This window comes from Pagrus pagrus (assembly GCF_965226575.1).
Source record: "Pagrus pagrus genome assembly, contig: HAP1_SCAFFOLD_524, whole genome shotgun sequence".
NCBI lineage: Eukaryota > Metazoa > Chordata > Actinopteri > Spariformes > Sparidae > Pagrus > Pagrus pagrus.
Window position 1 is genome coordinate 1 of NW_028174944.1, and position 15,621 is coordinate 15,621.

At 44.8% G+C, this 15,621-nt stretch overlaps 1 protein-coding gene across 1 annotated transcript; it reads right to left on the minus strand.

The window, feature by feature from the left end:
• Positions 1-7: 7 nt before the first annotated feature.
• Positions 8-12,523, minus strand: LOC311254174 (inositol polyphosphate 5-phosphatase K-like). Its single transcript, XM_084384571.1, has 12 exons — positions 12,016-12,523; positions 10,083-10,190; positions 9,733-9,841; positions 5,858-5,974; positions 4,278-4,453; positions 4,035-4,146; positions 3,589-3,698; positions 3,160-3,367; positions 2,706-2,843; positions 2,480-2,563; positions 2,295-2,399; positions 8-2,087 (listed from the first exon to the last, which is right to left on the minus strand). The coding sequence occupies exons 1-12, from the start codon at positions 12,513-12,515 to the stop codon at positions 1,755-1,757; spliced, it is 2,100 nt and encodes a 699-aa protein (XP_084240697.1). The 5' UTR covers positions 12,516-12,523; the 3' UTR covers positions 8-1,754.
• Between the last annotated feature and the right edge of the window lie 3,098 nt (positions 12,524-15,621).

Consider the following 15,621-nt stretch of genomic DNA (forward strand, 5'->3'; position numbering starts at 1 on the left):
ATAAAAACACATACGCACAAAAAGTGATTACAGACATACACACTGAGGTTACAGCTACAACAGTGTACACCGTCCTACCGCTAACAGCCCAAAAGTACAAAGAGTCTAAGATGGTGCATCAGAGTTCACACGGCAACAATGCAACACGACTATTGTGACTACTGTCACTGTCAGCTAATCACCAGGATCAGTAAGGGGGGATCTGAGCAAGAGAAAACACGAAAACAAACAGCGGAGTGGTGAACTGAAAAAATGAGAACGGAACATTTAATTTATTTGAAATATCACGTTTGCATTATGATATTTCACAACAGTGGAACATGTCAGCTTTGTATGATACTGCCTACAGTATAATGCAAAGCCCTGTGGTAGCTCTACATAGTAGAGTGCCTGCTCACATTTGTCAGAGATGATTATCAGTCTGATTTTTTTTTACTAAGACTCCATGTTGAAAACATCATGCAAGAAAGTCGAAAACTGAAGTAGTATTAAGAATGGAATAAAAACAAATATGCGATTGTTGTTATTTGTGGGTAATTTTTTTCAAAAAGTAACTTTGCCGCTGTGAAAAGTTAGAGAAGGCCCATTAACTCAGACAAATGCATGTGTGTCAAAGCAACATACTGCACGTCTCCTGGGTCAGATACACCGTAGCTGTTACCAATGTAGTCGGACCAACAGAGTTAGAGGCCAACAATTAAAGAACTCGTTCTGGCCAGACAGCTCTGCAGTGTCAGCTGACAACTAGCCTCGCACGCCCATCTCATCCCACTGCACTGATTTGGCAGTCTATTTAAAGGCCTTTTTTACACTCACATTCACTCTCTACGCTGACATGTGCTGCTGAAGTAGCTAGTGGCCGAGCGCCCCGAACCCCAGTCTCCCCCTACTTTGGTTCTGCTCCGTTTTTAATGCGCCCTGGAGGGACTTTAAATCCCATTGGTGGCACATTTGAAATGCTACCTGCATGTTAAGTATCATGTTGCTGTGTAATTCACACTGAACTTCCAAAGCAGGGAATATGCATAAGAGTGGGACCATACTGCCAAGTCAAAATGCATGGCTATCTCCATTTGCAGAATTACAGAAACTTATAATGCAAGTGAGCGTCGACCAGGCTGGTGATGCTTTCATGGGATGTTTCAGAATAAAATGCATTTTTTTCACTCTAGCCTAGAGGACCATAGAGACCTAAAGGCTTTAGGTGTGAGCAGATCTGTCTCATGATAGATGCAAGTTCCACAACTAAAGCAAACTAGTGATTTGTGAGCAACGTCTGCGTCATACTTCTTATCTCAAAAGCGTTGTCTGACGCTCGTATGCAGTCTGCTGACGTGACTAGGAGGTACATCAGTGCAGAGTTTCAAACCACTGTCAGAAAATAGGCAGGATGGTTTCTAAAAAGTATTAAGTAACCACTCTTTTACTCTACATGACCATAAATCCTTGAGTATTTCCTAATGCAAGGTGTCAGCTCCCTGTTCTGTCCACACCTGAGAACGGACAAAGATAGAAGAAACACAGGACCGAGTGAAAGGTTTACAAATAAAAAAAAAAAAACATACAATGTGCACAGTTTAATAAAACAAGGCAAAGTAAGCCTTCTGGGCAAACCAGATGGCTGTTCCTGAAAAGAATGGTGCCAAAAACTGTATATTTTCCTCACAGAAAAGATACAGTGAAGTGGATGTATTTAATAAAAGACACAACAGTTGGCAATGTGACCTGTGACAGCAGCAGGACTCGGCTGTGCATCACAGCCCTGAATCCCCCGTGTCTTTCCCTTTCTGCCCTGGAACAGACAGCTGGCTGCTGCTGCCCTCTGCTGGGCGTCCTGCGGACTCGCTCTCAGCTTTCGACGTGGTGCTGGATGGAGAGTCGTCGGTGACCTTGAGCCCTTTCATTTTGGCCTGTGCGGGGCTGCCGGAGCGGCTGTGGCTGCCGCTGCGATGCCTGCGGTGCTTGCTCCTGCGCGGACTGGGGCTGCGGGACCTCGTCTTCATGAGGACAACGGTGCTGTCATCTTCTGAGCTGAAGTCAGAGCTGTCTGAAGAACTGTGGTCAAGACCTGAAGTGGGAAGCTGGATCTGAAGATAGATGAACAAGAGGATAAGAGTGGGATGGAGGAGGTAGAATATGGAGCAAGAGAAGCAAAATGTCAGTCGAGGTTAAGTAAAGATACAGATGTAGAGAAGAGCAGCAGTGAAAGTGTACAACAGATGTGAATTACCTCTAAGAGGAAATGCATTTGATTGATTTAACCTCAAAAGGGGCAACGTCGGAGTTATGATTACCTGAAATGGCTCTGTTACACCCACAATGGTGCTCATGTTGTTGCTATAGTAACCCAAGATAAAGTCCCCTGAGCCTTTGGGCAATTCCTCCTCGGTAAAGGTTACCTGGAAAACAGTTACTCAGACGTCTATTAAATGTGAAAGAAAATGAGCACTTGAGAAAATTCAGCACGCATCCGGATTACCTGATGTTCTTGTCGATGAAAATCAGCCTCCTCTTGCTTGGCCCACACGTATCCCACATAGTCCTTATGGTGCTTGAAACCCACCTAGAGGGGCGGCAGCACAATCACAAAGAGTACTTGACTGAAACTGGTAATAATGCACAGATATATTTGTTATGCTGGTCCTAATGATCTGCTGTCATGGGTTCTTGTTATTTGGCCGGCAGAGGTACGACTATATTTTTACCTTGTAGAGTCCGATCCAGTCCCAGGAGCTGCGAGCGAAGTTGGGCATCACTTTGAATCTCGCTACGGCATCAGCAATACTGTTCCACTCATCCTCCACCATGATTGTGACCAGGGCGACATCCACCTTGTATGGAAACTACAGAAACATTTGTACAGAACGAAAATACTGTGAGATAAACTTAAATGATAATAAGAACTGAGCACCTTTTAAGTACCAACCAAAATGTGTACACAGCACACATCATCAGAAACTGAAATTAAAATGTTTAAAGACAAAATACACCTATGTTGTATGTTTTGTACACACTACTTTAATGTAACGGTTCGTTTCATTTGGTCGTCTGTCGCTACAACTTCTGGGAGAGAGAGTCAGATTGAAGAAGGAGCTTGAATAAAACTTGTTGTGTTGCAAACCCGAAATCATATTTACAGCGTACCCTGACGTGTCTCACCTGCAGGGTAAAGATGGAGGAGACCGGTTTGTGGTCACTGACGGTGTATTCCATGTAACTACGGTAGTAGTGCTGCGTGACTTTGACCCCGCTGGTCAGCCCTGACATGGACCCACGCTTCCCCGCGCTGAGAGCCGTGCCAGCAGGCGCGGTGGCTCTCATGCGCCACAGGATTCGGTCGGTCCAAGCTGGTTTACGCTTCTTCCCGCTGGATGGGGTACATTAAAAGAGAGGGATGAAGAAGAGAGGAAAAAAAGATCCATCTTGGTAAAATCAGGACATGAGGAAAAAAACAAGAGGCACTTTCATGCTCCCCCTCCAGGCTAGTGAGGACCTTTCAGACAGGAGAGTGTAAGTATTACCAAGCCAGACTCTGTGATATCTGGTCAGTGGCCCAGAATTCATAATAGCACCCCTGGCACCACTAACCTCGTGTCGTATGTATTTGTTCCAATGTCAAATTTGTAGGTGGGAGGGAATTTCAGCGGCCCCTCTTGGAAACCCTCCAACACCGTCTCACTGTCTTTGGCCATGTTGAGCTGTATCAAAGACAATTAGCAAACATCACTCGCTGGGGACTTCTGCTCTGATGGCTCTGTTAACGAGACAGTGTGTTTCTCTAATGCCCTCTAGTGGCAATACATACACAGTGCATAGTCCATCAGACAAGAAAGAAGTAATTTCATCATGTAGGTCCTGACATTTTAACGACCTTTCAGCGTGTGAAACGTCTTCACAAGAACTCTGATGTAAAGTTAAGATTGTACTATATAATAATATTCCACTGTGTAGTGAATACAGAGGAGCTGAGGGGTGAAGACAGGGAGATAAATTATTTTTCTTTAAACAGTTTATTAGGTAGCCTTGATTTGTACCTGATCCTTTTCCCACAACAATGGAAACTTGTTGTTATCGATGGCTGATTTTACCACTTGCATTTCCAGGTCATTGATGCGGAAATTGAGATCCCCAAACCAGAACACGACGCTGTGAACAAAAAAAAAAGAGTCATTTCATGAATTCATGATGTCAGCGTTGCAGGTATGCAAGTACTTTTGCAGCGCACACATGAAACTGTGTGTGTGTCTGTGTATTCATGTGTTTGTGCGCCGACTTACTCGTGGTCAAGAACCCCGGTGGCAGCCTGGCCCTCAAACTGCTGCTGCTGCAGGATGCTCTCAAAGTCCTCCATGCGCTGCTCTGAGTTTTCCATGTGAGCCGGCAGGTGGCAGTTGAGGAAGCAGATGGTGTGGCCGAACACTGACATGCGAGCGCTGACACCACCTTTATTCCCCTGTGAGCACCGGCAAGCAGAGGGGAAGTGAAGTTATATTTAAGAAAGGTAAGAACACACTTGTGAAGGAGAATCAAAATCAAATAAATGAACGGATCAGTGATGTAAAGCTCCTATACTCAGTGACTGGTATGTCAGCGTTTTCACTGTATTGAGTGGTGTGTGTGTCCGTGCCACAGAGAGAAACAGGAAGTTTACCGGGGTAGTATGCCATCAATACTTAATGCTAATAGTAAAGTGCACAGTGGGGGGACAGGATGAGTCTGTGGTTTGCTTCCCGCTGTCCTCCCGACTGCTGTGACCCACTAAAACACAAAAGATGTCTCAGTATAAAATCTGCAGAATGTGCAGAGTTCAACCAGGGAAGGTTTCTCCAGAACTTTATTAGCGCCGTCAGTGAGCTGACAATACAGACCAACATCCACTGTGATCTTACTTCTCCTTTTTTTTTGACAGAGGTAAAATCTGTCACAACACAGCAGGTGCAGTGGTACTACGGAGATGCTCGGGCCTACAAATCATCCAGACTGAAGGAAATATGCTTATTAGGTATAGATCCCAGCTAAATAATTACAGTAAAGTGTATTGAGGTGAGATTGCTTCTGTAAGCTTCTCGGGGTTTTTCTGAATCTCACCTGCAGAATTCTGCTTATTCTGCTTTTTGCTGTATTGCTGCATTTCTGCTGCTTTGTTTTACTGTGCTGTAAAAATGTAGCATTTATTGTGAAATAGTTAAATATCTTCCTCAGTTATATGTTCCTCAGTGAGCCTTTAAAATACATAAACTTCAGTAAAAACATGAGATCATTCACTGATGACTGATTCAGTTTAAATTGATCCCAGTCAGGATCCAGTGTGTAAACATGGTGCATCTGTCAGGCTCTAATGAGAAAAAATACAAAAATCACCATTACCACTACAGTAAGATAATTGCAATATGATTTTGTTTTGCATATCGTTCAGCGCTAACACATGTTAATAAACATAAATACCCACAGGCTGTAGTTCAGCCTTGTTGCTTTTTTAATTTGTTTTGCTGTCCAAGTATCGATAACTGCTGGCTGTGAGATAACAACATCTGCATCTTTAGTCTCATAAACCTGGATGAAACATCATTTGACTTACAAATAATAAGACCTGATAATATGGTTGATGTGCAGTTGCTCCAGCCTTTCATGTAAATGCCATCTGCACCAGATTATGCTCAGCAGATGTAACAACCACCACATCCTCACTGGTTCTGGATAAAGCAAACAACCTGCACTGCATGCAGAGGTGTGTAGACAGTGGAGTGGAGTGGAGAGCAGGGACAGACATCTTAAAGCTTGTCACTCCAACTCCTATGTACAGGCAAGTTTATGTAACACAGTGCTGATCACAGAATGGTGTCAGTGGTCGTCTCACCCAGTAACCCCCCAGGCCGGTGCGGGTGGTTTCAGTCTGGACTCCGCGGAGGAAGGGCAGATGGAAATACTTGGCAAACACCAGCAATAAACAGCCCTGCATCCGCTGAGAGGTCACCTGAGAGACAGACAGACGGACAGAAAGGCAAAATAGGATAACAGTTATCAGTTATGCTTTGCATAATTCTGAAAAGACAGCAGCTTTAAAGTTCAGTTCAACTGTATAAATATCTGTTTAACATGCACAAAAATTTCAATAAACAAATTCTCCGAGCTGAATCCTGAGAGTTCATTTCTGCCGCTCCGCTTCACTCTCTCACTCTGCCCTCCTCTTTCTATCCCCTCGCATTTCCATTTCGCCCTGCAGGAGCCGGTGGCCCAGCTCTCCCATTACTTTACACCGAGCACTGCACATTAAGGAGGCCGTAGCTCGTGGTCTGCCCTCGCTGTGGCAACTAACCACACGTGTCCACACTGCAGGCACTTGATGGTCAGACCCTTCCTTGCTCCACCATCATTTCATTGCACTTGCCTCTGCTTATGCATAATGAAATGCAGATTTTGACATTTGTGTACACATTTTTGTGCCATACAAAAGGGGGGCTGGAATACGACATGTGCATGTGTTAAGTCTTACAAGATGAGGTATTTGCATGTTATGCCAAGCCCCTCACCAGATATTTATGTTCACCCCTCCTCTCTCCCTCTCTCCAGCGGTCCACACATCCCAACCCCCAACTGCAGGCCGAAGAAGCATGATCACACTCCGCCTGAAATGCCTTGTGGGCAGTAATGGAGGCACACATCTCCACGTGACACGAGACCCTCTCGCTTGTATACTAACTGCCTATTTGAACAACTTTGTTGCGTAATGGATTCCACTGAACCGTAAAGTGGACCGACTCTAGTTGTGGTCTGTGTGTGTTGGACGCAGACAATGAGTGTGTGTATGTGTGTGTAAAGTCTGAGAGTATATAGCTTTGCCTGCGTGTATTGTGGTTGAAAAGCGTTTCTTATCGACATCAGTGAACATTGGAGGAGCTCCCGAAGGCTGCCATGCTACATTTTGGCTAAGAGCAGAAAAGACATTTAATCCCAAAGACAAGTGTGTCGGAGAGAGAGAGAGAGAGAGAGAGAGAGAGAGAGAGAGTGCATGTGTGCAGCGGTGTATGTTTGACCTTGTACAGCACACACACACACACACACACGCACGCACGCACGACTGAGGAAATGAGCTGTGAGTAACAAGTGTGATGTTAGCAGGGCGGTTTGTGAATCTGGAAGAAGTCCAGTGCAAAATAAGGCTTACTCATTCAAGTCTCTGATACTGACAGACCGCAGAGACATCAACATCCTCCTCCACTATTCATCTCACAGAACTACATTAGATATCACTGGCTCGATTTAGCTGGACCTTAAAGTCAGACTGATTAATTGACATATGTGTTTAACAAGTGAGTCTTTTAAAGGCTAGGATTCAAAGGTAACTGACAACTGCTGCTCTTTACTCGCTATCCTTGGCTGTAGCTAGCTACCGTTAGCTCACAGCTCAGTCAGCCGTGGATCACAGTAGCTCTGACCAAGACTATGACTTCAGGGAGGACAAGACTCAGCAGGCAGGGACGAGAGAGGCGACAGAGACGGACATCAGCAGCAGGTGTGTAGAGATGGAGTATTTTCACATCTTACTCTGTGAATCAAGGATTTATTTCAACCTACCAGAGGTGATCAGGAAAGAAAAACCAAGACTGTGTCGGTGAGTTTTATTTCATTTATGTTGAGTTAACGAGGCAATTAAGTTCGTCTTAGCTCGGCAAAACGAGGTGTCTACAAATCTTATTGTTAAAAACTATTAAACTTGACAACCTCTCAGTATTTAAAATGAATGTTTAGCAGTTTCATAGTGTAATAAATAAAATACTCAGTCAACAAATTTTGAGAAAAAAAGGTCAAACCAATAAATCATGAAAAAAGTCACGCTGCAACACATTCAATAGAGAGTGCCGTGTTGTAATTAGAGATTAGGGCCAGGGATAATGTGTGCATTTAAATTGTAGCTTACTCCAACAGAACGGACGGTGACGATCAGCAGCTGTGTGGTGATAGAAATGTCTCGTTGGCTCCGTGTTTCTGCAGCGAGGGGCTGATTTGAGGGAGCCTTCTTGTGCTCGCAGCACTTACAGCTGGAACCTGACAATGAGTCCTGGTGAGCGGACGGTCTCAGAGGTGTCTTGTTACTTCGTGTCTGTCCACCGTATCATGACTAGACAGACTCCTACTGACAGCATCGTGTATCTCCCTCTACTCAAGACAAACTCCAACAACAAGAAGTACAGAAAAAGGTCACATGGAGATGACTCTAACAAGGTTTAAACTAACGTAGCAGACCGTGAGATAGCTGGAGGACGGAATCAGTCTCACTGTCAGAGGCCCATCAACACTGACAACAACGCGATCCAAAAATAAAGCAGCATCCTGGGAGACATTTGTCTGGCTGTTTCAGCTTGACAGCTGATCACGCTCTCCGGCTCACCATGCCAACAGAGCCGAGATACAGCCAGACGAACACCAACCACAGTTACGCTATCTGCCCTCACACAGATAATACCAACACACCAGAGAGTAAACATTTCAGATGATTTCCATATACGTTTTTCACATCCTCAATGTTTTTTTTGCATAACAAGCCAAGCTTTTAATGTGTGGTATGGACAGGGTTTCCACAGGTATCAGACACTTACATTTAATGCCTTTTAAGACCTTTTCAAGACATTTATATCCTAATTTTAGACTGATTTTTTGACATCTTCTCCTTCAAGCATTGCTGGTAAGTATAAAGGTATTTGATATATACAGTATGTGGTAGGTTTTATGCAGGAATATGGTTATTATAGTTGGGTTAATCTACATTTTGCAAACAGGTAATGTAGGTTTAATGGTTTTTAACATGAGCAGTCTAGCCAGGCAGAAGAGCTTGACTCATTCTGACAAAAAAAAGATGGATGAATGACATTTATAAACGTTTTTTGTGGCAATTGAGACGTCACAAATTCAAATGTAAGGCTATTTAATGACTTTTAAGGCCTAATATTTATAAAATTCAAAGTTGCATTTTGTAGTTTTGGGCTAGACATTTAAATCAGAACACAAATTCATATCGTTTTATGTTGTTTATATTTGCTGGACCCTGCCACCTTTCTAGCTTCTAGCTGTTTTGTAGGGACCTTAATTCCTTGAAGGATATTTTTTTTTACTTATGGCAATAATGGAATATAAAAGAGTTTATATTATCAGCTTTGTACATCTAAAATGTTTGAGTGCACCTTCAAGGCCTACACCTCAATGGAATATTTATTAGGAAGCCTTTGCCACATCCCATTCAATTACATGAAACCTTTTCTTAGTATACTACCTTCCCACACTGGGTATGGTAGTAAGATAGTCAAGTCAGGTTTATTTGTATAGCCCAAAATCGCATTACACGCCCCGGTGGGCTTCACAAACCCTCATTAGTTGTTTGACGAGGGCAAACCGTTACACAATAATAGTGCAAAATACAGTAATGACATTGAAAATAGTAGAATAAGGGGCAGGTATGCAGGCATAACTGCACACAGAGGGAGGCCAAGAGACAGTGAGTGCTTGACTTTGCATTAAGAGCTCGGCAGACAGCGGAAGACTGCAGATACGCTGACATTACACGCATGTTATAAATTATCACCCCATCCGTTGCTCAGGGGAACAAAATGAGCCGAAACAGCAGCAGGAAGCAGAGATCTCATCAGCGATCGCATACAGCTCGGATCTAAGCAGTTCATCTAAGCATTTTAATAACCAGACTGTGCATCTGTGTTGATAATAAAAGTCGTTACTGACCAGCACATAACCAAAGGGGCTGAGTCTCTCCATGCAGACCTCGCTCCACTGGTCTGTGAAGAGGACATCTTTCAGCCTTTTGTTAATCATAGAGTTCACTTCCTGCAGCCTTGAAGATAAATGACACACAACAGCACACAAGGGTCAACAGCAGACGGAGATGTAAGAGCAGCTGATGATAATGGATTATTAAATGGAAGAAAATCGTAGCCATAAGGGCTGAGACATGACTGCGGCCGCTCATTAGCCGCGTTGTCTGCAGTGTCCATGTGGGACAAGTGAACGTAAATGGACACTTGAGCTTTTATGTGGAAGAAACCAGATGACTAACCGCACCGCAAAACACTCACCCGATGATGTACATGTCTGTGTTTCCATCGCCCACGTTCAGCCCCAGCAAGGACGTCATGTCATCAGGTGGCGTGGCCGAACCCACGTTCCAAGTGATGATGTGCACTCTGTGGGACAAGGATGTTATGTCATATCTCTTATAAACACCCGTGTCCTGCACACCTGAGTGTCACAAAGTACACAGTCTGAGTGAGACAGAGGAACCCTTGTATTAATATTTACTAATGCGTCTGTGCTAACATAGTCCTTCCTTTCAGTTTCTTACTTCAACGTCTTTACGACGCCGTGCACAATCATCATAATGTAATTAATCCAGTCATTCTGATTCATATGCAGAGGAGAGTGCGTAACTTTAGTCAAGATATATACATTTTAGGTAAGGAAAAAACAGACATTACAAAACTGATGATGCTGATATCTTGCAGAGATTCACATCATAATTTAAAAGGTTGTATAAGGAATTGTAATCAAAGCTTATATGCTGCTAATTATGGGATTATTAATGCAGTGTGATTTTATATACTGGGCACCCTGGAGGCTCTGTAGAAGCTCTGTGTTGTGCTGGAAGGCGGTTGTTAGTTAATGTTTGCAGACTCCATTAACGTTAGCTATTGTTGCTCTGTTAGCAGTTCAGAGAGAGGCACTAAGACTGGAGAGCGTGCATAAAGTCGCTTCCTTCGGACTGTCGTGGAAAATCTGGAGTCCCTCACAAATAAATCCAAAGTCCAGCAGCATTTAACAACTCGTTTCTCACATCTTGTTATAATCTGCTCACATATGGCCAGTAAAAAAGCATTAAATACATAAATTGCAACGAATACTGACATAGAGCTCCTTTAACAAGAAGTCCGTTAACAAGAGTCTGAAAGCCACCACAACTCTAGACCAGTCTGAAGACATGCGAGTTTGATTAGATTAAAAAAAATTAAATCAGCCACATAAATGTGACCATAAGGATGTGTTTGACTGTGTTAGCTGTCTAATAGACTGGTGGCCTGGCCTCTCACCCAGCATATACACTTGGATAGGCACAATCCCAAACAGGATATGCACTTCAGAGAAAGGAGGGAATACATTTCTGCACATCCGCACTTCCTACTGTCAATGTTACAGCTACATTAAAAGGAAGTATTTGCAGCGTCAGTGAAATTACAACAACTCTTCTCTGTTTACTGGTCAAATTGAGGTAGTCGTACACAGAGTACGGCGCATTTAGGGGCCATCAAGCGTCGACATCGGTGTTGTTCCAGGCTCCCCAAGGAAATTCAGAGAATGTTCTATAAAAAGCACCGAGCTATCTACGGTCGCAGTGTTATCATTAAAGTGTCCCACAGACTATTCTCACAGCGGCAGCACGGCACAAAGAACAGCTGTGGCTGCGTGCATTTTGGTTTGCAAGTTTTCAAACCTTAAATCGATGTTTTTCTGTGCTACAACACACAGAAAGGTTCCCTCGAGAACAAAACTCAAGTGCTGTTGTTCAACATCTTCTTCCTATTTTTTTCTGTTGACCTAAGTTTTTCATTTACTCAGCAACCTTATCAGTTCCAGAAATCCAGTTTACTCTCCGGTGACTCATTACTACTGAGCAATAGAGCAGTTAGACACACCCTTTAGTAATAAAAGGAACATCCAGTGGGAAAGAAAGACACAAATCTTTAACAGGTCATTAAAGTGAGGACATGTCTCAATTTGAAACGTTTCAGTCCCAAAATGGATCATATTATGTAATTTAGAAAAACATTAAACGTCTCTGTGACAAAACTGGAAGTACTACTATTTTAAATAATTATGAACACAGTGTTATTCGCCAAGTGTTGGCTTTCAATGTGTATAAACACTACATGTGCAGGGCCTATCTTTCTCAACTGTCTGGGAACTGAAGGCAACATGTGGACGTGCTGAGACATGAACACAGATCAGAGAACTTGCCTGAAGTCTTCGACAGCCTGGGCCTGAGTGTCAGCTGTACCCGCTACAGAGAAGGCTCTCTGTGCATGAGGGTTCAGGTGAGAAGGCACAGGCCTGCTGGCATATGGGTCGGGGACTGAGGCAGCCCTCATCGGGTGGTGGCCTGGACCTTTTGGACCCGCCTTCACGCTGGGCCCGGTGCGCTCTCCTACGGGTTTGCCTGCTGTGGAGCGAGAGGGTTTGGGTCGGCTTGCTGCGATGCCATCAGGGGCGCTGTCTTCCTGGTTAGCCACCGGAGCGGGTTCATCTGCGGGCTCGGCTCTGGGCTCGGTGATGTCAACGGAGCCCTCTACTTTGGCGCATCTCTGGGGCCGCCGAGGCCTGGAGGGAGCTGCAGGCTGAGCAGCGGGGTCTGGAGCTACTGTATCTGACGCTGGAGCTGGAGCTGTTGTCGAAGCTTCTGCTGCTCCATTTGGGTTGTCTTCTTGTGTCTGGCTTTGGGTCGGATTATCTCGGTCCATTTCTTAAGATTTCTGTGACAAAGAAGACAAGAGTGTTTCCACTTGTAAGACCAAAGCACAGTCTCTGTGGCCAGTCAAAGAGGATGAAATGTGATAGGGGAACTCAATGAAAGAAGGAGCTGAGAAGGTACAGAGACATTTCTACCACTGAAATGTGAACATGCAGCCTCTTTCACAAATGACAAGTCAGTTCAGCTGATTAGTCATGAGCTCCTATTGACCCAGCACGACAACTGAGTGACTCATCCAGGCTCTCACCATTATGACTTCAATTACCTGCCTTCTCATAGCCTTAGAAACAGATGAGCACAGCTGCATGTACTGCTGGAAGAGCACATCTGAAAGAACATAATGCATAGAGAAAAGACAAGAGGAGGTGTATTCATCTCCTGTCCCAACCTCTGAGAGCTTCTGGACGGGAGATTTGTAGGGAAAAAAAAAAAAAAAAAAGCCTGGACACAGTTTATCATCCTCTCTAGTTGTGCCTAAGCCGCCTGCCAGTCCTCCAGTAACCAGGGAGATGCTCAGTCAGTTCATATCAGCTCAGAGCACCTGCCACACACTAACACGAGGAACCGCCGCACGGTCCGGAACAGCAAAAGTCAACAGCGTGGAATAAACAACAACACACAGAGAGAGGGAGCTGCACCGAGATCAGAGCAGAGGAAGGAATCTGAACCCGTCCATTCAAGTCAAAATCTATTCAGTTATTGTGAGAATAAATGGCTGCTTTGCCCGCATTTTATATCCCAGGCTCCATAATTGAGAACTGAGTGATCACGGTGATGAGCATGACTGAAAATTGAGCCTTGAGGCCATGAAATACATTCAATAATGCAAAAATCTAAGGATAAAACGATAAAAGGCACGTTGTTCATCACCCAAAATCCTTCTCAGATGTAAAATCCCTATAAGAAAATAAATTGGGGACACGGTCTTGTGTTTGTGGACATTTCTGAGCCTTAAAAAGAGCTGATTTGGGCACAACACCGTGGCAGCCCGACCCAGATGCATCAGTCAGCGGTGGAAACACGTGAGAAAAGGACCAAAGAACGTCCATGTCATGTCTTTCATGAGGACATCTAACCTTCAGGTGCACAGACACGAACAAATCCTATTCTCCACAAGGCTGAAACGATGTCCTCTGCATCACGGACACATTCTTGGTCAGTAGGGAGAGAAAGAGCTCTCTGCTTGGGGGACGGGCGGAAAAAAAAAACCTGGTCTCTCTCGCAATTATTCACACGACCTTGAAGGGACGGAGGCCACGACTTTCACGCAGAGAGAGGGGTTGTACTCAACATGTGCCCAGAAACATCTCTCAGTCCCACCAATAACCTGGTGCCTGGCTGGGTATAATGTATTCCTATGGTCCATGTATGGCATTTAGTGGGGAGGGTGGGGGGTGGGAGTGTGGGAGGGCGACCGGGCACACGTGGGAGTGGGTGGGTGCAAAACGAGCCGAGGGAGGCGAGAGGGAGAGCCGAGCGAGACGGCCCATTCAGTGACAACACTGTGTCTCTTTGCAGAACGTCTCCAAATTGATCCTCTCACACTTCCCTCTGGCACTGTCTATTTTTCCAAGCTTTAATCCCCCTCCTCTCTCTCTCTTATCGTCCCATTTCTCTAATCCTTCCTCTCTCCCCATCTTCTCCCATGCACTGTTGTTCCATCTCAACCACCTTCGCTGCATCGGCATCGAAAATCGCTCGCCCGTCCTGTATTTTTCCCTTAAAATCGAGCTGAGCGTCTGCACTATTCCTGACCTTAAATCTTCTCATTCCCCCCCCTCCCTGCGCTCTTTCATGAGGTGACACCGGTGGCTCCTCCAGCGACGTGCTCTGTATCGTTTCCTTCAGCCAACCGCCTCAGAGTCGCTATCAATGACGTCAACGTTCCCAGCGGCCACAGTCACAACAACTGGACATAGATCATTATCAACGGTAATGTGCATCCGGAAACATGGGGGGGGGGGGGAACACTGGAAGATGAGAGGGAAGGTGGGAATGTGAGCATGTTTAAACCATGTATAATACATGACACACGCACGACTGGGGACAGGGGGACACAGTATAGGATGTAATGAAGGTGATAATGAAATAAAATATGAAAACGTGAGATACTGATTGAGGTAGAAGCAGCACATGCAGAGGCTTCTCTGTTCGCGCAAAAACGCTCCTTTTCTTTACGTGCGACTGAGCAAGAGCCGAATATTTTTCCTTTCTGGGAACAGTCATGTCAGACTACCACTTCTTATTCCACTCACGTTCGCCGAGCAGAGAGTGGAATGATTTGATAATAACAAATGTGTCATGGTGTTTACATGCACCCTCCTGAGGGGGTGAGAGCAGAGAGAGCCAGGAAGGATGTGGTGTAACCCAAACAGCAGGCTCTTGCCAGCCTTCTTGGCTCCTCTGACGGGATTATTTGACAACACGGATAGTTTTGGGTGACCGAGTCAGTCGAGGGTCAGTAACCATATTTCATGTCTAAAAGGAAGTCGCCTGCATCTTCACACTGAATGATCGTTCCTACTTGGTTGCATAATGTTGACAGTGAGTCTAACCTGAATGTTTAACACGTTTTACCACCTCCTCAGTGTTTTAATGTTGAAATTACAGCACAGCAGAGGGTTGGTGTTCGGGGGCCTCCAGGGCCATATGCCCCCGTGACAGGGATACTAATGATGACCCGGACAGAAATGACACCGGCAGCTGCTGCCACAGCTGTAAATGGCTCCTCCCGGTCCTAGTGCCACTAAGCATCACTGCCCTGTATCCAGGGGGCCTCATCCTTCTGATCAGGTCACAGCCGAGAACGTAGGATGTCAACATGATTTTCCTAACCGTCCAACGCTAAAGGAACTGTGCCGACAAACTAAAGTATAACGTCTGCCCTGCAAAGTGATGTCGTAAAGCTGCGGTTTCATAGTCTGTCAATTAACAATTACAGAAATCAGCCGAATGCTTTCTCTTTGTAGAGAAAAAACGATCACCACGGTGTTATCAGATGCAAAAGCAGCCTCTGGTTTACAAGACAATAGACACGCGTACACTGAGCGGTGTCCAGTAATTGGGATAAACATTTTCATTCAGTCAGATAATCT